The sequence below is a fragment of the Ovis canadensis genome, chromosome 10, assembly GCF_042477335.2.
Source record: "Ovis canadensis isolate MfBH-ARS-UI-01 breed Bighorn chromosome 10, ARS-UI_OviCan_v2, whole genome shotgun sequence".
Taxonomy (NCBI): domain Eukaryota; kingdom Metazoa; phylum Chordata; class Mammalia; order Artiodactyla; family Bovidae; genus Ovis; species Ovis canadensis.
The window spans coordinates 63,199,167-63,225,795 of NC_091254.1; the positions used below are offsets into that span (position 1 = coordinate 63,199,167).

The window sequence follows — 26,629 nt, forward strand, 5'->3', positions numbered from 1 at the left end:
ATGACTGCCTACACAGCATTATATTGGCATTATACAACTGATTAGGAAAAAAAAAAAAAAGCCTTGATATTGAATTTGGGGTGGTACCATATTTTTCTTAGGTGTTAAACTGAAATTTGGTGGCAAACATTAGTGGTTAACTGTGTCAGTCCATGCTTTTCTTTCCCATAGCCATACTTCAAATAACAGGGAATACATAAACCAGTTTTGGTCAATGAGATATAATCACAAGCCATATGGTGGGTCTCCTGGCAAAACTTTTTAAAAGGAACACAGTTGCCTGGTATGGCCTTCTGGTTAGTTTTTTCTTTCTGCTTTTACCCCTTCCCTTCTGTCTCTTGTAAGGGCAGGATACCCGGAGATGCAGCTGCCTTCATATAACCACTGAAAAGTGAAAAGTCAAAGTGTTAGCTGCTCGGTCATTGCTGACTCTTTGCGACTCCATGGACCGAGGCCCACCAGGCTCCTCTGTCCATGGAATTCTCCAGGCAAGAATACTGGAGTGGGTAGCCATTCCTTTATCAGGGGATCTTCCTGACCCTGGGCTCCTGCACTGCAGGTACTGGGAAGCCACAACTGAAGGACAACAAAACAGGAAGAGAGAAGAAACCTTATGACAGACCTTAGGATACTCCATGCAGCCTGCCCTGCTTATTACTCCAGACTTCTTGTTATGCTAGAAAAATAATTCCATGCTTAAGCTTTCTTGTAACATGCATTGTTACTTGCAACCCAAAGTAACATTAACCAATATTTGAAAGGATATATGAATAGGTAGGTAATCATAATTTTATTCATAGTATCAACAAAGATTCAAACTTGTTCCCAGAAATATTTGACTCAGTCTAATATTAGAAATTAAGTTGATAAAATGATCACTTTAGTCAGAATACATAATTAGCTTTAAATTAAGTCAAAACTTCAGTTTTTTTATATATTAATTGGCTTTTCCACAAGTAGAGGTGAAATAACACTAATAATATATCAGCGAATTTTGAAACTACACTTTGACAGAATTCATTTTATTTTACATCGGTGTTCCTTCTCCCATGAAAATAATTTTTCTAAAGATTAATCAGAAATTTCCTCAAATTTTGCTGGCATTATTATACACTAACTGCACATGGTTTGGGATTTAATTGTTAGGATAAGCCATAATGCATAATGTACCAGATTACAATCTAGCGGCAACTCTTAAGTTTGTGACTGTCAAAGACGACGGTACAAAATTGTGGTCAAATGTCATCTTGATAAGATTCTATCTGATCCAAGCCATCTTTTTCTATCTATGTCAGATTTTTCTCTATAGCAGCAGGTTCTCCATGAAAACGTACCCATTAATTTTCTACTTCCATTTGATGCATGTAAGTAAATGTATTCAATGAGATTCATGTGTGGGAAAGTGCTATAAAGTGAAGGAAAATTATGGTATGATGGCAATAACTCATGAAGAGTAATAAGAAGAGAGAGTATCTAGAGCATTTGACTGAAAATGGAAGAGATTATAGCCTGGTGAATGGAGTTAATTTCAAATATATTACAGTATGGTTTTCTATCATGTGTGCTCTCTCTGACTATATTAATAAATGAAAGAGTGATGAATAGTTCTGGGAACTTCTACAGAAACTTATTAATATTTCAACATAATCATTGAGTATCTATGTCAACACACATCAAAAATGCATGAGAAATGACTACCTATACTTACTAGTTACACTCATTAGGAATATATGGATGAGAAATATAAATGGCATACACAAATTTGCAAAGCAATTATAGGTAGAACATATAGAAAGTAAAAAGCTACAAAAAGATCTCACACAGAGAAGCAGGTCAAACAACCAACAGCAAATTAATACTTGCCATCAGTTTGGAGTATACTGCATGACCACATGAAATACCGTTTTATTTTAAATTATGAGTCATTTCAGCAATTACTAGCAAAAATAAGTAGGCACTCTCAAATAAAAGTGGCTGACTCATTCTATCTATGATACAACTTTGGAATCTTTAACTTTAAAAAGTATAAAAACAAAACGTTCGGCTTTAAAAAGCTTGATTTCTATATATTTTTAAATTGATTATCTAGAACTAATAAATTCACATTAGAATGCGTCATGAGAGTTTAAAAAACTAGTCAACAGTTAACAATAATTCCAAGTGGTTACAAAAGCTAAACAAACAATCTGTTTATATCTGTAGTATACAGCAAAAGATGATGTTCAGTTCAGGTGGGATGGGGGAAGGTTAAACTCATTGCTTAGCATTACACATGTAGTATCAAATGCCTGCCACAGAGACAGGATATAAATCAGTCTCGTAACAGCAACCTCTGTGTAGAAGCTTCCATATATGATGTCTTTTATTTTCTTGGCTATTTTTCTTGTTGTTTTGCTCATTTGTTTTTGTACTTTCTGGCATTTCTAGAACAAACTGCATTACTTGCATTCTCTTTCTCTCTCTCTGTTGACCACATCACGTGGCTTGTAGGACCTCAGTTCCTTGACCAGGGATTGAACCCGGGCCTCTTTCATGAAAAAAGCAGAGTCCTAACCACTGGGCTGCCAGGGGATTTGGTGCCTTGCACTTTATTTTACTTTTGAGTGATCAAAAAGATTCATACATAAAAATTCTTAGGGTAAGTTCTCACTTGAAACAACAGCTGCATCATTTCTAGGGGAAAAAGTGCTAATGGTTCCTAGATGATACAGTAACAATATATCTTTTAACAGCTCTCTAGGATAATAAATATTTTTGACTCATCAGGGATACAAAATTAGACTGGAAGAACCCAGCCAAAAAGAAGTAAGTTGAAAGTAATGAAGTGTTTTGAAAGAAAAATTGTTTTGCATTTTTGTTTTTGGACTTCCATTTTGGTTAAGTAACTGCAGGTTCCTTTGAAAAAAAAAAAAAAAAACTTTAATCACAGCACAGAGGGCAAAGTATGCGTAGACACTAGAGATTCAGTCCTGGCTCCCTCACCCTAGGGAAGTGATGCTAGAACAGTTAGCATCTACAGAGCTCAGTTTCTTCTGCAAAATTAAGGAATTCTAACTCATGTTCTCTAGCTGGTCAGTGAGTCTGTTTACTCACTCCAGAATACTCCTGTCTTAGAATCTGTTCACTTGTTATTTACTCTGCCTCGTGGGCTGTTCCTTCAGATAATCTAGTGAATTGACCTTATATCTCTTTAGGGCTCTCCTAACAGATAACCTTACCAGAATTCTTCAAATGCCTTATATGAAATTATAAATGCTGTGTACCACCTCCACCCTACCCAGTACCCGTATCTGTTTCCCTTACTTCCACAGCACTTCCCTTCTTCAGAGGTGTGCGTGTGTTGTGTGTACTTGTGTGCACATGCTCAGCCATATCCATCTCTTTGTGATCTCAGGGATGGTAACCTGCCACACTCCTCTGTCCACATGAGTTCCAAGGCAAGATTACTGGAGTGGGTGCCACTTCCTTCTCTAAAGGATCTTTCCAACCCAGGGATTTAACCCACAGCCATTTAACACAAGTTAAATAACCCACATTTAACCTGCATTGGCAGGCACATTCTTTACCACTGAGCCAATAGCGAAGCTCTCTTCAGAGGTATTATTCACTTACTGTCTGTGTTCTCTCACTTTCTCCACTAGAATATAAGCACCACAAAATCAGTGATTTGTCTATTTTATTCAATGCTGTTCTAGTGTATAAAAAAGCGCCTTGCCAGGCACTGTGCTACAAGCCGTGGAGATACAAGGAGGACATGTTATCTGTCCTCTGAACAGCTCAATGTATGGGAGAGTCTCATGTGAATGGACACAGGGGTGTCTATAAACATACACATATGTACATGCAAGCAGATATATAAAGCTCTTTATATGTATCTTTACACCACAAGCTCCTGTGTCTAACTGTGGAAGCTGTGGGTAGCTGGGCAGCTAGGCAGCACCATTCATAGAAATGGCACCCTTTGGGATGCACAGCGGTCAACCTGCACCACCATACTGAGCTTTCTGGAGACTGAAATGTGTAAGACACAAAGTTGATGATGCCATTCCCATGTAAAATCTATTGATGTCTCTCCACTGTTGACAGAATACAGTCATCATTCCTGATCAGGTCCTACATATCTCCCAAAGCAGCTTCACCTCCCAGCTCTTCATCACACTCAGCTCCATGCCAGTCACTGAACTTGTGCAATCCTACCACGTGTCTCTGCTCTACTCTGGATGAGCTACGTGTCCTTTCCTTTCTTCCTTCATGCTTTCATCCCTTTGGGCTTTAATTTGCCTCATGTAGGTTTATTCTGAGCTCCTTATGATAAGGTACTGTGAATCAGTCATCCTGTATCTCCAGCAGCTAACTCAGAGTTGAATAAATGAATTCATTATTCACCAAATGAAGACATGACTTAATTTGCTAATTCATGAAACAGCTCAAATATCAAATTATTATAAAAACTGATCACACTTTTTTAAGTGAAAGAGGGACCAACAGGATCTCATCAGAGCAGATAAAAGTGTCGGTATAAGAGTACAGGCTTCATTTTGCTATTAAACAACCAGGGATTGAGTTACTCCATGATCATTATCTTTTTTTTTTTTAATATTGCAAGAATGTTGGGTTGATGAAGGCTAAGTGAACACTTTAGACTTTATCTGTATTCATTCACAAAAAATCAGGGGCTCTTTTGAACTACCTTAGAAGAAGAGCAACATAGAGTGTTTATTTCCTTGGCAAGACAGTGAATGCCTTTCAGATTTACCCATCAGCAGCAGCCTCATCAGCCATGATGTCTATCATTAGTCTGGTAGAGAGCTAGCTTTCACCTGCAGAACTGAACCAAAGCTATTTCTCTGGTAAGACATGATGTGGGACTTTGAAGGTGTTCCAAACACATTATCGGCTTCCCAGGTGGCACTAGTGGTGAAGAACCCACCTGCCAATGCAGGAGACGTGGGTTCAATTCCTGGGCAGGCTATAGTCCATAGGTTTGCCAAGAGTCAGACATGACTGAAGCGACTTATCATGCACTCACACAAACACAACAGGCTTATTAAATAAAAATATAGGTTTGTAAGATGAGACAAGAATTTGGGAAATATTTAAAACAGAACTGCAATTATTTGACATACTGAGCTCTGTGGCTAGTCTCTGGGCACAGTCAGCTCAATTGAGTTTGTTCTAATCAGCAGATAACAGAAAAGGCATGGCCCAATGCCTTCAAATTCTTCAGTTGAAGAAGCAAAATTAGATGACACAGTACCATCTCAGCCCTTGAACAAGCTTATCCTTTTATAGACTGACAGAAAGCAATTCTAAAAAGGATGTTCATTTTAGAAATGTCAGCACATGTGTTTATACTGAAATAATCATTTCTTAAAATAATACCAACAGTGTTATATAAAGAACACTCTAATATATTTGTACTTTATTTCTTTACATATCAATATAAAGTTATGTGTGATTCACGAAGTGGAATACCTTTTTAAGAATCATTTCTGAGAAGGCGTTTGATTGAATTATCTCCCTCTTAAGTGCTAGTTGCTCAGTCATGTCTGACTCTTTGTGAACCCCATGGACTGTAGCCCTCTAGACTCCTCTGTCCATGGCATTCTCCCAACAAGAATACTGGAATTGGTAACCATTCCCTTCTCCCGGGGATGTTCCTGCTCCAGATATTGAACCTGAGTCTCCTACATTGCAGGAAGATTCTTTACCATCTGAGCCACCCGGGAATCCCCACTTCCCCTTACATCAGATTACATTTAAAGTAACAGTGAGTTTTAGAATGAAATAAAAATCAGAAATTATTTCATAAAAGTTGTATTCTTATTGGGATTCAAGTCTCAAAAAAAAACTGTGAATTTTAGATAGCTATGGTTTAGAGATTTTAAAGCCACAGCATAAAAACAGGAGCTGTCTTCATAAAGAAATCTGGGTTTATAGTCAGATAAACTTTGATTTCAAAATGAGCTCTGCAAATTACCAGCTGCAGGACCTCTGGAGACAGACTAAACCTCTCTGGGCTTCCTTTTCTTTATTTGTGCATAAAAAAGGGAGCACAGGGCAAATTAAACGGAAACTGTATGAGTTTTTATAGAATCTGCCTAAAACTAGGCAGCCAGTGGCTTCCCAGGTGGCTTAGTGGTAAAGAATCTGCCTGCCAACGCAGGAGATGTAAGAGACGCGGGTTCCATCCCTGGGTAGGAAAGATCCCAGAGAATGAAATGGCGACCCACTCCAGTATTCCCGCCTGGAAAATCTCATGGACAGAGGAGCCTGGGGTGCTACAGTCCATGGGGTTGCAAAGAGTCGGACATGCCTGAGCACACACACACTCACAGGCAGTCAGTAACAGCTTTTTCTTTCTCTTATCTCTAGGATTGTTCTCTACAATCATTTAAAAGACATTAACCCAGTTAGATACAAGGAAATTGAGAAACAAAGATCAAGAATTTTAAAATAAGGACAATGAGAAATACACAATCGCCATCAAAAACCTACAAGATTTCTGACTTTTCTTTGATCATCAGATGTAACTTTCTAAATTAAGAACCATGATGTTTGAACAAGTAACAGAATCTGAAGAAAGTAATAGGATAGATAACTTGCCGCCACATCTGTTCTTTCAAAGAGCATCTAAGTGAAAATGTAACAAAGATATATGACTCTTCATTTCCAGAATTCACAAATTGTTTTGCTTTAAGAAGAAGGGCACTTGACACAAGCAATATAATAAAAACAGGGGGAAGAAAGCAATGTTTTAATTAGCTTAAATGTAATCGACAAGGAGCCATTTAAAAGAATATCCTTTTACCAGGTGCAGATTTTAGGGATGCTAACTAAAGCAAAAAGCCGCTGCTGCTACTAATTTATGTTGCCTATTTTTTTTTTCACCCTCTGAGAGTTATTATCAAGATCAGACAGGGTAGAGAATTCAGATACCATGTGAGTTTAAAAATAACGTGCATTTACCAACTCTGCAAAAACTGACCCTGAAAAAAACAAGTCCAGCTCTTTAACACCTTCATTTGCTTTCCTCACCCTCTGCTCTACCCTTTCCCACTTCACTCTTACCGAAAGTATCATGACTAGATCTTTTCCTTTCAGTTTAAGGCTCGTTCCTGGTTGATTAGAAATTCTCTGAGGAAGGCCCTCTTTCAGATATTCGTATTCATTTATACTTTAATTTGAAGGAAGTTGATTATTCTACTAGCATCACCAAATGAGAATGAAGGTTTAGAACTAGAAAGAAGAAAAAGGGGTACAGAAATTAAAGGCTCTGGGTAAGAGAGCCAAATTTTACCTATTTAAAAAATAGTTTTGCTGAGGGTTAGAGTTAATTATAATAATTTGCTCTAATCATGTGCCTGTACTTCTCTTTTTCCAAACATTTATTTCATAATTATGTTTGTCAAGTAGCTAAGGGTAATGACCCTATTACAGCATCAGAGGGAGGAGAAAAAAAAAAAAAACCAGACCAAAGCAAAACAGATGTTCAATGAATTTCTGGAAGTTGGCTCTGTCACAATTACTGGATACCTGTCTCTGGCTTAGACAGTGCCTCCACAATTGAAATACAAGAAGGGCCTCTCTATGGCCAGCTCTTCCCACTTATCTGAATTCACTGATGCTGAGCTGATGAAGGAGAAGCAAATGAACCAATGAAAATAGTTGAAATGAACAGTTCAAGAACAGTTCAGGAGCCTCTCTATAAAAATCTATTTGATGGAAGTGAACTCAGGTTGCTGCTCAAGCCACCAACCAGTGTTCTTTTTTAAAGACAAGACTTGCTAAACATATTGGGGTGAGGAGAGACGCAACTTTGGCTAACGACTCCTCCATTTCAAATCAAAGGAAAAATATTAAACTGAAGACTTACAGCATTCATTTTAAAAGCCAGTAACATGTATAATACCAAATATTTTAAAACAGCGTTTAATAGCATATTAAGGTTTATGCAATGTAAATATAGTGTCAAAAAGTGAGCCACCAAATCAAAAATTCAAACTATGGTGACAACTACAGAGGCAAGGCTATGAACCTGAATGTGAAAGGAGACGAAGAAGAGATAAGGTTGGAGAGAGTCATCTTGTGGGGTTAGCACCTTGTTTGAAGGACAAGACAAGTTTAATTCCTCTCTGCTTATCATTCTTTCCTAATATCTTCCTACCTCATCTTCCCCCTTTCCTCCTTGACACTACCATGGGGCCCAATGAGGTAAGAACTCTTCCCAAACCATGGCTTTAATTAGAGAGATTAATGTGTTTCGGTTGCCCAGGGCTTTTACAATGTGCTAAGGACTTCCCTGGTGGCTCAGAGGGTAAAGCATCTTGCTTACAATGTGGGAGACCTGGGTTCGATCCCTGGGTCAGGAAGATCCTCTGGAGAAGGAAACGGCAACCCTTTCCAGTACTCTTGCCTAGAAAATCCCATGGACAGAGGAGCCTGGCAAGCTACAGTCCACTGGGTTGCAAAGAGTTGGACAGGAGTGAGCGATTTCACTTTCACCTCTAGTGAACACAAACCCTTGATTTAATCACCTCTCTACCTACAGACATCCTTCTCACCTAAGGAAAGTTCTGAAAGTGTCAGAAATAGATGCACAGGTATCTTTTGAAATCCTCTCATCTGGTACATGCTGAAACAACGTTCTGTCCTCTTATGATGGGATACATTATTGTACTGAGCATAGTATAATGGAATTTTGCTTGTTTGTTTGTTGTCCAGCTTTTGTGTTAATAGATGGCATCATGATCCAAAGGCAAACACAAAAAGAGGAAAGAGAAATAGTGAAACAGATATGCACGAAAAATTAAAGAGAAATTAAGAGAAGAAGAGAAACACATGTCCACCGAAAGTTAACTCTGGGTAAACCTAAGTTCCTTTGTTGGCAAAGTAATGTCTCTGCTTTTGAATATGCTATCTAGGTTGGTCATAACTTTTCTTCCAAGGAGTAAGAGTCTTTTAATTTCATGGCTGCCGTCACCATTTCCAGTGATTTTGGAGCCCCCAAAAATAAAGTCTGACACGGTTTCCACTGTTTCCCCATCTATTTCCCATGAAGGGATGGGACCAGATGCCATGATCTTCATTTTCTGAATGTTGAGCTCTAAGCCAACTTTTTCACTCTCCTCTCTCACTTTCATCAAGAGGCTTTTTAGTTCCTTTTCACTTTCTGCCATAAGGGTGGTGTCATCTGCATATCTGAGGTCCGTCTAGTCAAGACTATGGTTTTTCCTGTGGTCATGTATGGATATGAGAGTTGGACTGTGAAGAAAGCTGAATGCTGAAGAATTGATGCTTTTAAACTGTGGTGTTGGAGAAGACTCTTGAGAGTCCCTTGGACTGCAAAGAGATCCAACCAGTCCATTCTGAAGGAGATCAGTCCTGGGTGTTTTTGGAAGGAATGATGCTGAAGCTGAAACTCCAGTACTTTGGCCACCTCATGCAAAGAGTTGACTCATTGGAAAAGACTCTGATGCTGGGAGGGATTGGGGGCGCGAGGAAAAGGGGACAACAGAGGATGAGATGGTTGGATGGCATCACTGACTCGATGGACGTGAGTTTGAGTGAACTCCGGGAGTTGGTGATGGACAGGCAGGCCTGGTGTGCTGCGATTCATGGGGTGGCAGAGTCGGACACGATTGAGCGACTGAACTGAAACCTAAGGACAGTTTTTTTTTTTTTTTAATTCTCTAACAAGGACTATATACTTATTTGTCTGAGCCTAAAATTTTCCTCAACATATTGTAACAAGTTTTGAAACACACCTACATTTAAGAGGTCTCTGTAGAACATTCTTTTCACTTCACCTCACAGTATCATCACTTCTCAGTTTTTACACACACATATTCCTTCTTGAATGATGCTTAATTAACTATTGATGGGTCCTGGCATTCTAGGGCTTCCCAAGTGACAGCTCAGTATTCTTTACTAATCGTTTAATGAATACACTTACATGAATAATGAATCTGGCATTTCCCTAGATACACATGCAACTTTTGCAACAGTAATAAAGGCAGGCATATGCACAGTAGGAACAAAGTGTCGTGGCTTCCAAACGTTTCACAAAGCAGATCAGAGAAGTTATGTTGAAAATGAAGCTCCAATTCCTGAGGCTGCTGTTAAAAGTTTCATATTAAAATTTACTATTATATTATCAGCACATAATACTAGAAGCATAAAAAGTGATTATATTTGAGAAGCTAGTACCATTATTTGCTCTATCAGCTCCAAATGGAATAAGTATAACTTAGATTTTAGTAATCACACTGCCAAACCCTAACATCTGAAATAAAAGAAACACACATATCCATAACATATGTACACACAAATTATGTATATATTATATGGCACAGAAAAACAAGTTGTGGTTAAAATGTCTGTGAAATTTATGATTCATCTCAGAATTGAACCTTTTCAACAGTCTGTCTAATTTTACAGGTGAGAAAATGGAATCCCTGACCTTAAGATTTCGCTCCCACAAAACCATAATTGCTGTGCTGATCACCACACAGAGAAACTAGGTTACTACAACCAGTTATTTAAACAATGGGAGAAGACAGTTTTTATACATGTTCAAGTGGAAGAATATGATTGTTAACAGACATTACAGGGCACTCACAGAAAAAGACCTGTTCTGTGAGTTAGAAGTTCAAACCTTGTCTTATCACCACTTATAATATGACCTTGGACAAGTCACTGAACTTCCCTGATCCTCAGTGTCTTCAATAGTGATATTAGCATAATGACATCTGCAATATTTACATTTCCTAGCTGTCACTATACACTATACTATACACTATTACTATTATTGTAACAACTATCTATCATTAGCAATACTACTAATTTTACCCTCCTTGATGCTTTTATCTGTCAAAATTTTTCAATTCAATTTTCATGCCATGTAACCACATCACACCCTCACAGTTGTCCTGTAAGGTAAGCAGTCTTTCTTATTACAGATGAAGAAACATCTCACAGTGGCTAACTTGCCAGATGTCACATGGCTACTAAGAGCTTGAATGTAAACTTGAATCCAAATCTAACTACAAATTTCATTAGATTCGCAATATATTATTTTCTCAAATATATATATTTGTGTGTATACACATACATATATAATGTAAATATATAATACCTAGTGCCTATATAATATGGAGGTGTATTATTCATTTTATACCACACACAAATACCCACATATAGGCTCTAAATTCTAAAATGTTTCAAAAAAAATTTTTTTTTAAATTTCAAGACCTAATTCATGAAATAGAGTAGCTATTTAGTCAATACTTAGGAAAAAAGAATTAATACATGGGAGGTAACCAAGATTATTTTAGGTAAAGTGTTAATGAACTTTCGTGTCTGCAGTAATAGTGGCTTAATTTAGATCCTCTTCTTTAAGATTATGTTATTAAAAATTATGCTAGAGACAAAATACACATGGACTAGTGATGGGTGCAATTCTAGACACAGAATTGACAATGATGAAAAAGCAGCTACATTCAATAAATGAGGGCTAAAATCTAACCCTGTGTTGCAGTTAAAGGAGCAAGAAAGAGCCCTTCAAAAATTACATATGATTTGAGTTTTTCAATGAGGTAACATATTATCTTCAAAATTTTAAATTTCAAAAAATCTATCATATTTTTTCCTATCAACACAAGATAATAATGCTTGTCGGGTTTCATTTCTCTTGACTGTTCTATATGAAAATGATAAAGGTGATAATTAGATAGTGACATTCAAAAAGAATAAAAAATATTATATATTTCTTTTCAGAGTTGGGAAGGTGTGGGAAGTATTAAAAAAGAAGTCTCATTTCTATTCAAACGCAAATATTTACATAAAACACTCTATGATTCCCCTGATCTCCTCCCAAAGAACACAGGGTGAATGGAAAGATGCTGACACATGTACCCAGTCAGAGCTAGAATGACAGGTCTGGGGAAGGAGATGCTGCTGTTTCCATTATCCATCGAACACCTTGGCAATTCTTATTTCATCCTGAGAATGTGATACTTACTCTTGTACTGCTCTGGCTATGGAAAGGGCCGTAGATCCAGTTTCATTAACGCTATCTAAGGTCACATTTGGCAGGTCATCATCATCACTGTCACTTTTACTTTGTCTGGGAGATAGGCCTCGGGGGTCCATTTGTGCTGGGAAAAAAAGGCATATATAATGAATTAAAATTAGTGTGCACAAAGTTAACCTTGTCCTGGACCAACATCAAGCATGGACTGTCTCTTCTGTGTCTATCACACACATGGCATCCTATAGAAATCCCAGGAATTAGTGAAAGCGACGTATTTTTATGGACCGAGCACTCACTGACTCTTTTCCCTTGTTCATCTGATTTATAAAACCGCCATCAGCTCTCGGTAGTTTCAGGGGATGATTACAGAATAGAACATATAAAATCCACGATATTACTAACTTCTGAGTGGTCAGAAGATGATTAGGTAGCTCGTGAGTTATTGTTCTACCTTCTGGCTTCTTCTTGCTTCTGCTGCCAGAGTTCTGGCCATTTTCTTGCATACTAACACTGCCTGGAAGGTGGCGAGCAGGAGGGAGAGGATTTGTTTGCTTACAGCTCACATCAGAAGCTTAGAGAAGAACAAGGCTTACAAGAGAAATATCAAGGTGTAGGTATTTTTCATATCACAGTGAATCCTTGTCTCATAGTTCACTGTTGCTCTAAGTGGAGATCTGAGAGCAGGAAAATAACAGAACTAGCAGCCTGTCATTTTAACTGTATTTACATGTGTTAGCCAGTGCCCTTCATCATTATCCGGATCTCATTTTCCAAAACAGCGTTTCTAGGTAAGATTCTCCTTCACTGCATGCTTGCTGAGGCAAGAAATAGCCCAACGTTCTGACCCTTGTTGATAGGGACCACCAGATCTTTTCAAATGAGAGGGTTACCATCAACCTTTAATATATTAATATATATTTTTCAAAACTGGTTTCACTTCCACCTCCTCTTTATGAACAGCTTTAGCAACCACCAACTAGGAATTCCATCAGCCCTCACTTCAAGCACCAAAGAAGCACACCTTCTAAATTGAAAGCACTGTGCTAGCTACATAACTGCATTGCTAAAATATATGATTTCAACTCTCAGCCAGCTCCAACCAGAATCCTGCTCTTCAAACATGCCTACATAAGACTTCTAAAACCACTACTAGTTGCAAGGAAAAGCAAAATGAACTTAAAATCATGGTTACAATGACATTTGGGTACATTTACAGTTTCATTTTTTTCCTTTTTTTTTTGTGTTATTGTGCATCATACATCAGGTAGAGTCGCAGGGAAATGCTGATTTTTCCCATTTTCTTAACCCACAAAAGATAATTTCTTACGATTTTACCTAATACTGACTATATGACTAGAAAAACTGTATCTAGAGAGTTTTGACAGATTTCTAACTAAACTTGGTTAGGAAGGTGCTAATATCTGTTGAAATCTAAGATGTGAGTATACGTGACATACATTCTGCAAGTATAAACATACCAAAATGCACTTTGAATAATGGAAGATTTATGTTGGCTAAATTAAAGAGAAAATAATAAAATGAATCTAAAGTAGTAGTCTTTTGCTGAGGACTTATCTGCCCCCCAAGTGACATCTGACGACGTCTAGAGACACAGTGATTCATCCAACTTGAAGGAAGGGAGATGCTACTGGTACCCAGTAGGCAGATGCAAAGGATACTGTTAGATCTAATATAGTATGCAGGACCGTCATGGCCCCAAGACAAAGAGCCAGTCTAAAATATCAACAGCACCTGGCTGAGAAACTTTGATCTAGATATTTAAGAGTTTGGACAGAAAGGTATCACATCTGATAACTTTCAAATGCATAATAACTATGTCCTAGTTTCTAAGTCTCTAGCAAAGAAATCAAATCATACATTGGATTATCCATCTTTTCTGGGTCTATCCTCAAATAAAACAATTCACTGTCATGTGACTCATCACTGATCACTTCTACCAACACAGCCCTCACTTTCTTGAACACCAGAAATTATGCAATGATGCACATTAAGTTCTTGAATGCTGTCTTTATACCACATGGTAAGACAAAGGCTGTTTCTTTTCCATTTGATCTCTAGAGAAGAGTTCCTAGCAGAGGGGGTTGGAGAAACTCTTTGTAGAGGAAAGTAACCAATTTCACAACCACATAATAACATACAGCTACTTAGGCATTTGGTCATTCCAAAGGCAATGAAGGCATTAGATCATTTAAGATTTATTTTGGCTCCAGGCAATAGAAACTGGCTCAGGCTGCTTTATATTAAATGAATGCACATGCACGCTAAGTCCCTTCAGTCATGTCCAGGTTCTTTGGGAACCTATGAACTTCAGCCCAACAGGCGCCTCTGTCCATGGAGTTTTTCCCAGGCAAGAATACTAGAGTGAGTTGCCATGCCCTCCTCCATGGGAATCTTTCTGACCCAGGGACTGAACGTCTCTTAAGTCTCCCACGTTGGCAGGTGGATACTTTACCACTGTGCCACCTGGGAAGCCCCTGGAATGATACTCAGCAGCTCACAGAAAGGAAGGCAAAGATGAACAGCTAGCACTCAAATAGCCCAAGACACAGGGATGATACAGACAGATCAACCAGAAATTCACAGGTAAGTCTCCAGTCGTGCAATCCCACTACAAAATGATTCCTTTAACACTCGTTCATATTGCTAAATTTAGTCAATAAATTTAGTATCAGACTCATTGTGTGGTCTTACATATCCCTGTGAAAATCAACAATTTAACATTTAAAGTTCTTGAAACACCGTGCACTAAGACTCCTTTGCCAAGATATCAAATGAACAAATAGCCAAAGAAAAGAGGATATTTTTGGTGGTCCCATTTTCATCAAGACAAATAGAGATCACTTGGGAAGTCATATCACTCAAGGAAGAGACAGGCACTTAACCAGCAACCAATTTGGCAGGGAAAGTTAGTCTCACGGCGTGACAGATTCCAAATAACTGGTGTGAGAGTTGATCATCTAAATTATGCTATGTTTATATCTTAATGAAAGCTTAAAATATGTTAAATATAATGCCTTTTCTGATGTACTTTTCAGGAACATTATAATTGAGGATCTCTTTCCAATATTTTCAATAAATATTATGAAATACATCTGCTGCCATCATGCTGGGAAACTCTTCTTACCCATACCTTCAGCCAAGTTGAGGAAGTAATTAGAAAAGCTTTTTTAAATCTGCATTGCTGATTAGGTCAGATGATTAGCTAATCTACATAGTTGCATAATTCCACTCTATTTTTATTAAATGTGGGGTAGGGGTATCCACCCTCCCTAACCTCCAACAGTCTTTGAGTTTTTCAGCTCATTTAGGGAACACTAATACTTTGAGGTGCCCACGGGAGAGAAAATGGAAAAGTTACCAGGGCATTAGAACCAAAAACATACCTTTCTCTCTGAGTAAGACAGCACCAAGTGAAAGCACTGAAAAGAATGCTAGAAGCATCTGAAAAGAATCTACATTTCAGATTTTGTTCCTCTTAAATGAAAAAGGGATCAGACAGCAGTAGGTGGTCTAACTCAATGCTGGACAAAGTGTCATCCCTGAGAGAGAGGTACTGGGAACATGGTGTGAAATTCACTCCATGTCATGAAATCCTGGGAAGATAACTGCAGAAATCCAACACCTGAACTTGAACCTATTTACTCTTTCAACCTATTTAGTCCTTCAAACAACCACCTATGATCACTGTCACCATGAAGATCACTCCAATGAATATTGTCTCCTTGAATTCATGCCCTTGTGTGACTGCTTCCCCCAGCAACTGTGGACTTGGCTAGATGACCTGAAGTCATTCTAGATTGAGTGGACATATTCCAGCCACTAGATGACTGAATTCACAGGAGTGACTAGCATGAAAACTGCCCAGCTAAACCCGTTTCAAATGTTCGCCTTACAGAACTGTGAGTAAGTAAGAGTGCTATCTAGTCTTGGACTGAAGAATTTCACGGACTGTATAATTCATGGGGTTGCAAAGAGTTGGACACAACTGAGCGACTTTCACTTTCACATGCCAGTCTGCTAAATTGGGGGTTGACTTGTCAGAGCACTCCAGGCTTCCCTGTTCTTCCCCATCTCCCTGAGATTGCTCAAACTCACATCCATCGAGTCAATGATATCATCCAAACATCTCATCATCTGTCACCCCCTTCTCCTCCTGCCTTCAGTCTTTCCCAGCATCAGTCCTTCCCAGTGAGTCAGGTCTTCACATCAGGTGGCCAAAGTATTGGAGCTTCAGCATTAGTCCTTCCAATGAATATTCAGGGTTGATTTCCTTTAGGATTGACTGGTTTGATGTCCCTGCAGTCCAAGGGACTCTCAAGAGTCTTCTCCAGCACCACAGTTGCAAAGTATCAATTCTCTGGCTCTCAGCCTTCTTTATGGTCCAACTCTCACATCCATACATGACTACTGGAAATACCATAGCTTTTACTATATGGACCTTTGGATATGGCTGCATGTAGTCAATTAAAACTTAGGACTTATATTATATGTGGGGTTATGGAGCACACTCTTCATAGTACATTTGTACAACTGATATGCTGACGTCATTTGGCTTCAGAATGTCAGTTGCTCAAATATAGGCTTGATTTTTCTAGCATATTAAGATAGATGATGAGAGAAAAATTCATAAGTAAATAAAGCTTGACTCAGAGGTCAGTGAACTCCAGGATCAGATCTGGCTCTTCTGGGTCTCACTCTACTTACTGATCGTTCCATGATGCTCTGTTGTCTTACTTTTTAAATTTTTGTTACTGCTAATGAGACTACTTCTCTACATAAAGCAAGTGTCATTGTCTATATAACCCCAACGAAGATTTAAAAATCCAATCAATTATGTAAATCCTGTGGTGTGGGTACTGTGTTGATATACAAGCAATTTATTCATTTTCCCCAAATTCCTATCTGCACATTTGACAGAGTAATGGCTTCTTCTCCCATTATATTAAATAATAACTTCATAATGTTACTATAATTCCCTAGTGCAAGGTCCTCTTCTAAGTGATAGCACCATTGGAACTCTCTGCAGCTTTCAAGACTATTGGTTATATCTTTTCATTTTCACTCCCAGCCTCTTAATTAATATTGACTGAGCGATTAAGGGGGAAACCAGTACCTGTGGCTGGTGATTTTTCTTTTGGCCAGCCAAAAATTAATTCTTTTATTTCACTAACACTTTGAGGGCTATTACATTCAAGTTACACCTGATACACCTGTAAAGTCTTCTAATTTTCTTGACATGTTATCGTCAGTCCAGTCTTCTGCAGAATCAAAAGAAGCATTCTCCAGCACCGCACCGTGCGTTTCATTTCATTTTCTGTATCAGAATCAAACACTAAGATTTTTTGTCTCTTTGCTGGTCTAATATTCACACTGTCTGAATCAGAACGATATGAAGAACTATCACGTTCTAAGACACTAGCACATATGTTGCTTGGACAATAACAGAAATCTACATAAAATTCACCAAAAAAATTCTTCATTCAAAATTTTGTGATGCATCATTTTTGAAAATTTGACATTTATAATATATACAAGGTTGGAACAAGAACATAACGGAGCAAAATGTGAATGATAATGACAATCATAAGTTGTATAATGAACCCTTGATCAATTTTAAGCTCTAGTGATATGCCCTACCAGAAGCTTTAACAACTCTGCACAGTGATTGTTAACTGTATCACTATTTAAAAATATATTAATATGTCCCTGGTCAATAATGCGCTAAATCTCTCTCCCTCCCTTGACTTCAGGGGTAGGCACACCAAGGCTTGTGGGTCTTGCTACCTGATTTTATAGATAAAGTTTTATTCCACCATGCTCATGATTTTATCTCTGGCTGTTTTAGGGCTACAATGACAGACTTGAGTAGTTGTCACGGAAACCATATGGCTTGCCATAAAATACCATCTGGTCTTTTGGAGAAAGCATTTGCTGTCTCTGCTGTAGACTGTATAATTCTTTTGCGTCTCTCTCCCTCTTACTTTCTTCAACTCTTCTCTCTGCATATACCTAAATTTTAGATACCCCTTCAAATCTCATTATCCACCCTCTTATTTCTGTCTTTCTTTATTTCTCAGTAATGCCACAATTTCTACAATTTCAGTTACTGTCTCAGTGGAGATGGACACTCAGCTCATGTTCTCAGCTCTAAAAGAGCTAAAGATTTAGCTCCTCTGCCCTCAATCCCATTTTATTCATATTTCCAGCATTCTATTCCACCTGAATGTCCAAAAGTAATTTCAAAGTCCAGTCCTATTCTTCTTTCAAGCATCAGTGGAGTGGAGACCCATCATTCTCCTGTTCACCCAGGTTGAGAGCTCTCATCATTTCATGGGTGTGCCCTTCATTCAACCAGATACTAATTGCTACTGCATTCACCCCACGGTTCTTTGAAGGTCCTTTCCTTTCTTTTCATAATAAATTCAATAAGCTTCCTCAAAGTACTGCTACATATTACATTTGTCTTCTACGGTATTTCTCTAGTAATTAAGTGAATGAAGGATGTCTAGAGAAATATAGATTTCTCAATCAGTCCTTATTTGAAAGCACCGAATTTTTCCCACCACCTTAACAAAAAAGGTTCAGCAGCCCCCACTAATCATCCTACAATTTCATTTTTCATTTGGCACTCTTATGTGTCCTATCTCTGAAGTCCCTTAATCCAGTTATTAATACATACAGTTATTCCCATCTATGTACAATTTAGTCAAAAAAATTCTACACCCTTCCTAGAGAATAATACTTTCCTTTACGAACCTTCAGTTCATTTTCTAACAAAATGTAAACTTTCCTTTTTAAAAAAATGCTCTTATTTTTGTACTTACGTATTTTTATGGCATTCTTGCACTTACAATTTTGAATTATACTTAAGCTTATATTTACTTTCCAGTAGTCATGTATGGATGTCAGAGTTGGACTATAAAGAAAGCTGAGCACCAAAGAACTGACGCTTTTGAACTGTGGTGTTGGAGAAGACTCTTGAGAATCCCTTGGACTACAAGGAGTTCAAACCAATCAATCCTAAAGGAAATCAGTCCTGAATAGTCCTTGGAAGGACTGATGCTGAACCTGAAACTCCAATACTTTGGCTACCTGATGCGAATAACTGACCCAATGGAAAAGACCCTGATGCTGGGAAAGACTGAAGGCAGGAGGAGAAGGAGACGACAGAGGATGAGATGGTTGGATGGCATCACTGACTCAATGGACATGAGTTTGAGCAAGCTCCAGGAGTTGGTGATGGACAGGGAAGCCTGGCATGCTGCAGTCCACGGGGTCACAAAGAGTTGGACATGACTGAGTGACTGAATTGAACTGATACTTCTTTTACATCCCTTTTTATTCAGTCTACCTTGAGAAATCATATTGATTATATCCCCTTGTACACAATAAAAAGTAATATTTACTGATGAAGATGATGGTAATAAGTGCAGATCTCTGCTTGAAGTGAGCACAGTGGTTCCCAGCTTGCGAAAGATTCAATGATAAAAGTGTCTATTTCACATTTCATTTTAAAAATTACATTCTGGGTTATATTCTAGTATTAACATTCATGGGGCAAAAGTCACAATCATTAAATTTCTATTACTCTATAAAATATTAGTTAATTATATGGCACCCCACTTGCCTGGAAAATCCCATGGACGGAGGAGCCTGGTAGGCCGCAGTCCATGGGGTCGCTGAGAGTCGGACACAACTGAGCAACTTCGCTTTTACTTTTCACTTTCATGCATTGGAGAAGGAAATGGCAACCCACTCCAGTGTTCTTGCCTGGAGAATCCCAGGGACAGCGGAGCCTGGTGGGCTGCCGTCTATGGGGTTGCACAGAGTCGGACATGACTGAAGTGACTTAGCAGTAGCATATATATTTTTGGGTTTGTATAAGGCCATAGAATAACATGGAAGGAAAATGTTCTTAATTTTCTGGTTACTTTTTAAGCTAAATTACATTTAATAGGATTTTCTTTTCTTTCAATAAAATATTTTAAATACAACAACATACATGTCACTTCTACAATATGAGTTTCTGCTTGGAAACTGCAGGGGAAGAATTCACTCATTTAAAATACCATTTAAAATAAATGTTTGTTGAGATTAACACAATATTAACTAGGGTTTCACCTTTCTAAAGAATCATGACTAAAACTACTTTCCTTATTTATAAAAAGAACAAGAATAGAGATTTACTATTGTCTTATGTTCACAGGACATGTGCCTCAGAGAACACAAGGCTTTTGTGATTAGAAGAATTCATAAAATTGTCTATTAATAAGTGGAAATTTACACTGAGCCTCCACTAACGTTATGTAACTCTCCAGAGCTGGCCAAGACTTCTGAACTCCAGGAGTCTTCTGAGATTTCACAGACCACTGTTTTCCTCTACATTTCCATTTTGTCAACTCATTACAACTGCTCACAACCCAAGTTAACCAGCTCCAATTGATTTCTTCAAAATTGAATCTACTTTAGGAAGAGATGATTTAAAACACTTAATAATAAAGTGAATTGGTGGTGGGCACATATGGTGAATAATGAGATCATCAAACTCATTTTCATCTGGAAGGCACAAAAGAAGATGACTTTAGACATTAATCCATGGCATTTTAATTCACTTTTCTTATTTCACTTAGCTGGTCTTTCTGCTCTGTGTTTTCTGGTTTGCCAACTGGGTAGAATTGAATCTTGCAAGAAACAGATAGGAGACCTGCTATAATGATTTTAAGTACCGCTGAATCATGATCCTCAGCTTATATAAAGTGTTCAGATCTAATAAACACTTCAGAAATGGAAGAAAATCTACTTTGAACTTAATAGTTCTCTTTTTATGTCAACGAAGCTCTGCATAGTTGACATGGAAATGACTTACATTTGAAAGCAGTTATTTTTTGCTAGTTTCAAAGTAAAAAGATTAAAGAAGTTGGCACATGGGACTTCCCTGGTGGTCCAGTGGTTAAGGCTGTGTGTTTCCACTACAGGGGGCACAATTTCAATCCCTGGTTGAAGAACTAAGATCCCACACTCTGCCTGGCATGGCCCAAAAGTAAAAAAGAAAAAGACAATAAGATACCCCAAAAAAACTTGGCTCATGAGAATATCACAGCATGTTTATAATCAAAGTTGCTGTCGACCTCAAGAGTGCATGTATCCTCATGGACTGTTTAGGCATGAAACACACACAAATGTTTGGTATTAGTTTCTTTGAATATAATAATAAGGAAAACAGATTTTTAATTGGTAGAAACTTGTGACATTGATGTTTGGATGACTTCTAAAACTTCTAATGCTCTAACACAGGGATCCCCAACCCCCTGGCCATGAAGTAGTACCAGGCCATACAGGAGGAGGTGAGTGGTGGGCAAGAGAGCAAAGCTTCATCTGTATTTACAGCCGCTCCCCATCACTTGCATTATGCCTGAACTCTGCGTCCTGCCAGATTAGTGGTAGTACAATAATTGTAATGCCCTGAATTATCCTGAAAACATTCCTTCTCTGTCCCCAGTCCATGGAAAAACTATCTTTCACGAAACTGGTCCCTGGTACCAAAAAGACTGTGAGGACCGCTGCTCTAACAGTATGCATTCTTAACATCATCTACCCTGACTTCCTTAACCAAAGCTGCCATGTCACCTCCTCAGCACTAAGCATCAGCTGGCCCTGAGGCCAAGCAGAGATCAGAGAGGCCCAGATGGCTCATTATAATCCATGCAAGTTCATATGCTAAAAATAGAGCTCTTCCTCCATGTCCACCCCATTCACACTATCAATTAAATAAGATGTCAGGGATCAAAGTGACTCTTCAGTATCATTATTCATTTTTCTCCTTCAGCCACTCCAAATCTTGAAAACCATTCCCTCCCACGGCCTCTCACATCCAACCATCGCGGACATAAACATAAAATATGAAGAGACATCCCACTTACGACCCAACAGTTGCTCTCTCATCCTCCTGCTTCCAAATTGAGTTACATTATTTACAGCTTTTCCCCGATGCTATTCTTATTTAAGAAATTCCACACACACATAGACTAATCACTTATTTGATTCTCCCAAAAGATGAAAAAACTTAACATTCACAGTACTTCTTTCAGATCATTAAAGAAAGTAAAATTATCACAGAGGGAGTTGACTCTGCATTTTCCCCCTATTTTGTTTCCCTCTTCCATACTGTCCTAGTGTATATAAGTTTTAACACTTTTTTTTGGTATGTATCAATGAGTGATCACCACTGCTCTTTAAAAAGTGTATATATAAAATTTTACAGTTTATTTTCACTCAACATTACATTTGCTATTTATTTATATTCTTAATTTTTCTAAAGTCACTCTAGGTATCTCTTCTCCCAAATACAAGAAGGACGCAGCATGCTGCAAGTACCCCAGGGGTCATTCCCTCCTTCCCCAGGTTCTTTTTCATTACAGGACATCTTTTTTCTTTTGGTGTTAGTTCTAGAAGGTGTCGTAGGTCTTCGTGTGCTGTGTATGCTCATTCCCTTCGGCTGTATCTGACTCCTTGTGACCCTACAGACTGTAGCCAACTAGGCTCCTATGTCCATGGGATTTCCCAGGCAAGAATCCTGGAGTCTGTTGCCATTTCCCTCTCCAGGGAATCTTCACAACCCAAGAATTCAGCCCAAGTCTTCTGCATCTCCTGCACTGGAGGCGGACTCCTTACCACTGAGTCACCGGGGAAGCCCAGTTCTTTTTCACTGTAGCCCCGTATTCTGCTTCATGTTTTACTGTTAAGAGTTACAGCTTATCTCTTCATGCAGATATTTATATTTTTAAAAATCATGTCTAAGCTCAGTTTCTACTTCAGGTTCTTTTCTTTCAAAGAAATATCCTTTAGTTCTTTCAGCAAATTTGTGTGGGTGGTAGACTTAGTCAATATATGTATGATTTTTTTTTTTTTTAATTTTACTGTCAGTTGAAGTGACTTTTGTTGGGAACAGAATTCTAGGATCCCTCACTGTCCTTTGAAGACACTATAGCATTTCTTTCTGGTATTTGTTGCTGTTGACAGCCTCTGTCATTCTTTAATTCCTTTGTAGAAAACCTTTCAAGATTTTCTTTATGACTCAGGCTTGGCAATTTCACTGCTCTGTGTCTACAGGTGGACTTATTTTTACTGACTTGTCTATAGCCCAAGATTCGTGTTATCCCTTAATTCTTCAAAATTCTCAAGACATTTCTCTGAATATCGCTTCTCTGAATATATCTATTTAGACCTAGTTTATAAAAGTTCTTTTAGATAGATGTTGGAACACTTCAATTTATGCTCTTAACTTTTCCTTCATGTTTTGGGTCCAAAAAAAATTTTTTTAACATTGCCTTGTTTTCAGGGTAAAATTCTCAGTAAGATCTCTCAGTTCATATATTCTTCCACTAAAGAACATTCTCAACATAGCCAAAACAAGAATCTGGGAATTATCCTAGATATATTTTTTCCTTCTTCCTTGACAACCATCAGGGCAATGAGTTCTGTCCATCAGATATCCATTCACATTGGCTTCCTAAAATAGCTTCCTAACTTTTCTCCTTTCTTTTATTTAGTCCTTCATCCATAGACTTAATTATTACTATGTTACTCCCATCTATTTACATGCTTGTCTCCCTAGAGTGTTCGGTAATACAGACTTCTCAGTTTGGCCTACAAGGCCTGGGATAACCAGATCCATAGATAACCCTAGAACTTCATTTCATTTTTGATAAATACCCTACAAGTGAACCATACCAACCTATCTACTTGGATGCTACTGCTGCTGCTAAATCATTTCAGTCGTGTCCTACTCTGTGCGACCCCATAAACGGCGGCCCACCAGGCTCCCCCGTCCCTGGGATTCTCCAGGCAAGAACACTGGAGTGGGTTGCCATTTCCTTCTCCAATGCATGAAAGTGAAAAGTGAAAGTGAAGTCACTCACTAGCAACCCCATGGACTACAGCCTACCAGGCTCCTTTATCCATGGGATTTTCCAGGCAAGGGTACTGCAGTGGGTTGCCATTGCCTTCTCTGATCTACTTGGATAATGTCCCTATCTACTAGGATCTACTATGGTCTTTCATATTTCTAGGACATTGCATCTTTTGTTTTTTAATTGCCTTTCCTTCCTCATTTATGTGGATGATGTAAGTAACACTTTCCTCTGAGAAACACCCTTCTCCTGAAGTTACAATCACTCCCTTTCAACCTCTAAGCTTTACATTCCTTTATAATCTATCTCTGTGGGTCTACACTTATTTGTATTGCAGCACTCATCTCACTATAGTTGTCTTGTCTCCTTTATCCATTCAACTATGAGCTTCTTGTGGATATTGTCAGTGCATCAAACATGTGGCTCAATCATAAATGTGCATTAATGAGTAATTAAATGGAAAGGATAGATTGAATAATTCCTGGGTGATGTAAAAGGTTAAAAAAATTAGAAAAAATTTTTTTAAATTAACCTGGCAGTTCAAATTTTATTTAATTTTGGTAATGGAATAAGAACACAGGAAGAAAATAAACAGTGTTAAAATCATCACATTCATTTAATGTTGCACCATAGGGAATAAAATTCAAGAAATTTATATAACAAGTCAACTAGTTTCATCTAGTTTATAAAGTGCAACAGTTTCTAGGTGGCAAAATTTTAAAGTATGAATATATGTGTGTATATATATGTATATCTCATATATTTATATATTCACGCTTAAATGGCTCAGTGAGTAAAGAATCTGCCTGTGATGCAGGAGACTCGGGTTTCATCCCCAGGTCGGGAAAATCCCCTAGAGTAGGAAACGGCAACCCACTCCAGTCTTTCCACCTGGAAAATCCCATGGACAGAAGGGCCTGGCGGGCTACAGTCCACATGGTCGCAAAGAGTCAGACATGATCGAGTGTGAGCACAGTTCAGTTCAGTTCAGTCGCTCAGTCCTGTCCGACTCTTTGCGACCCCATGAATCGCAGCACGCCAGGCCTCCCTGTCCATCACCAACTCCTGGAGTCCACCCAAACCCATGTCCATTGAGTTGGTGATGCCATCCAACCATCGCATCCTCTGCCGTCCCCTTCTCCTCCTGCCCTCAATCTTTCCCAGCATCAGGGTTATTTCAAATGAGCCAGCTCTTCGCATCAGGGAGCCAAAGTACTGGCATTTCAGCTTTAACATCAGTCCTTCCAATCACATTCATCTTAAATAAGGAACAGCATCAACCTCTTTGAGTGTATTCTTACATGCCCAGATACGAGGTGGCCACTGCATTCTGTACCTTACAAACACATAAGCGTCTCTAAATAAACCACCTACCGGCTGAATAGTAATAATATGGCCAATATTCCTTACATGGTCTCTGGAATGAGGTATGAAATGGTATTAACAAGGAGAGTCTGAGTGTGCTGGCTTACTCCAGCTGATCAAGCATAATTCTATTCTGTATTTACCATAATTAAAAATACAGAGCACAACACTGAAAGACAGTTATAAACCATTCAGTGGCTTGTAAACTGCAAACGTTTTAACTTTCCACTTAGACCATGCAAAATTACCCAGTCAAAAGTTGTTTAAGTTATAGTTCAAAGGGGTTTACTTGTTAAGTGTGAGGGGCTTATCGTGGTGATTACCGCAAAAAATGATCACAATTGGCCAAGGAAGGAAATCAAAGGGCCTGTTAATATGTTGCCCTACTTGCAAGGTATAATGAAAATAATTGGAGGTTAATGGCACCTTGATTATTGTAGATCATACCAACCAATGGGTCCAAGGATGCCAGGAAGCAGGGGTTTGCCAGTTAGTGTCCATTTGTTGATGAAAGCAAGTCATGTTTCATGACAACCATCACTTTGAGGGTAGGTTGGAAAATACTTGCTATCACGTATCATGATACCAATCCATTTTGGAAACCATACAACATATCTTACTCTCTGATAAACTTCAGAAAACAGGAAGAAAACTATAAAAACATAGAAAAGCAGTGGATAAGACTCAAGAGAAACTTACACAAAAACTGGAAAACGTCCAATCTTACCATGAAGCTATTCTCTGTAACCAAACACACATCGTTTGGAATTTATTTTCCAACTCTGAAGAAGGCATTTCTGAACATCTGCGATATAAGCTAGGATAATTTTAAAGCTGTAATGTTGTAATGATTATTAGCTATTGGCTAGTGCTCGGAATTTTATTGAACTCATTAATCTAAGAAAAATAAATACAATTATAATGGTACTAATAAATGCTGGCTATATTTTTATTTGGTGGTTTTTCCCTTGTGTTTTTTAGAAAATAACCACTACCAGGATGAGGCAAGACAAACAGCAAGTCTGTGCTGTGTATGCCTGTCTAACCAATTCCCTGCTAAACAGAGCTCCAGGCAGGGACCAGCTATGTGGGAAAAGGACACAGCTGTCGATCTCTGAAACTCAGTCAACCACACTTTGACAAAATTTCCCTACACCTAAGAAATGTTAACCTTTAGCTTGAAGCTGTTGTTAAAAAATACTGCAAGATGCTGGAGAAAATGGAAATACATAATATGGTACCATAACATCAATACTTAGCCACATGGAATTACCTCATGCAATTCATACACACACACACA

General features: G+C 38.3%; 1 protein-coding gene across 8 annotated transcripts in view; it reads right to left on the reverse strand.

Annotated features, from left to right (window-relative positions):
* The window catches only part of KLF12 (KLF transcription factor 12), a 515,262-nt gene that overhangs the window by 112,647 nt on the left and 375,986 nt on the right, over positions 1–26,629 (reverse strand). For all 8 annotated transcript variants that reach the window (XM_069602330.1, XM_069602332.1, XM_069602333.1 and 5 more), the window contains one exon: positions 12,023–12,158. In XM_069602330.1, the coding sequence (XP_069458431.1) occupies positions 12,023–12,158 (136 nt within the window). The remainder of the gene's footprint in view (positions 1–12,022; positions 12,159–26,629) is intronic.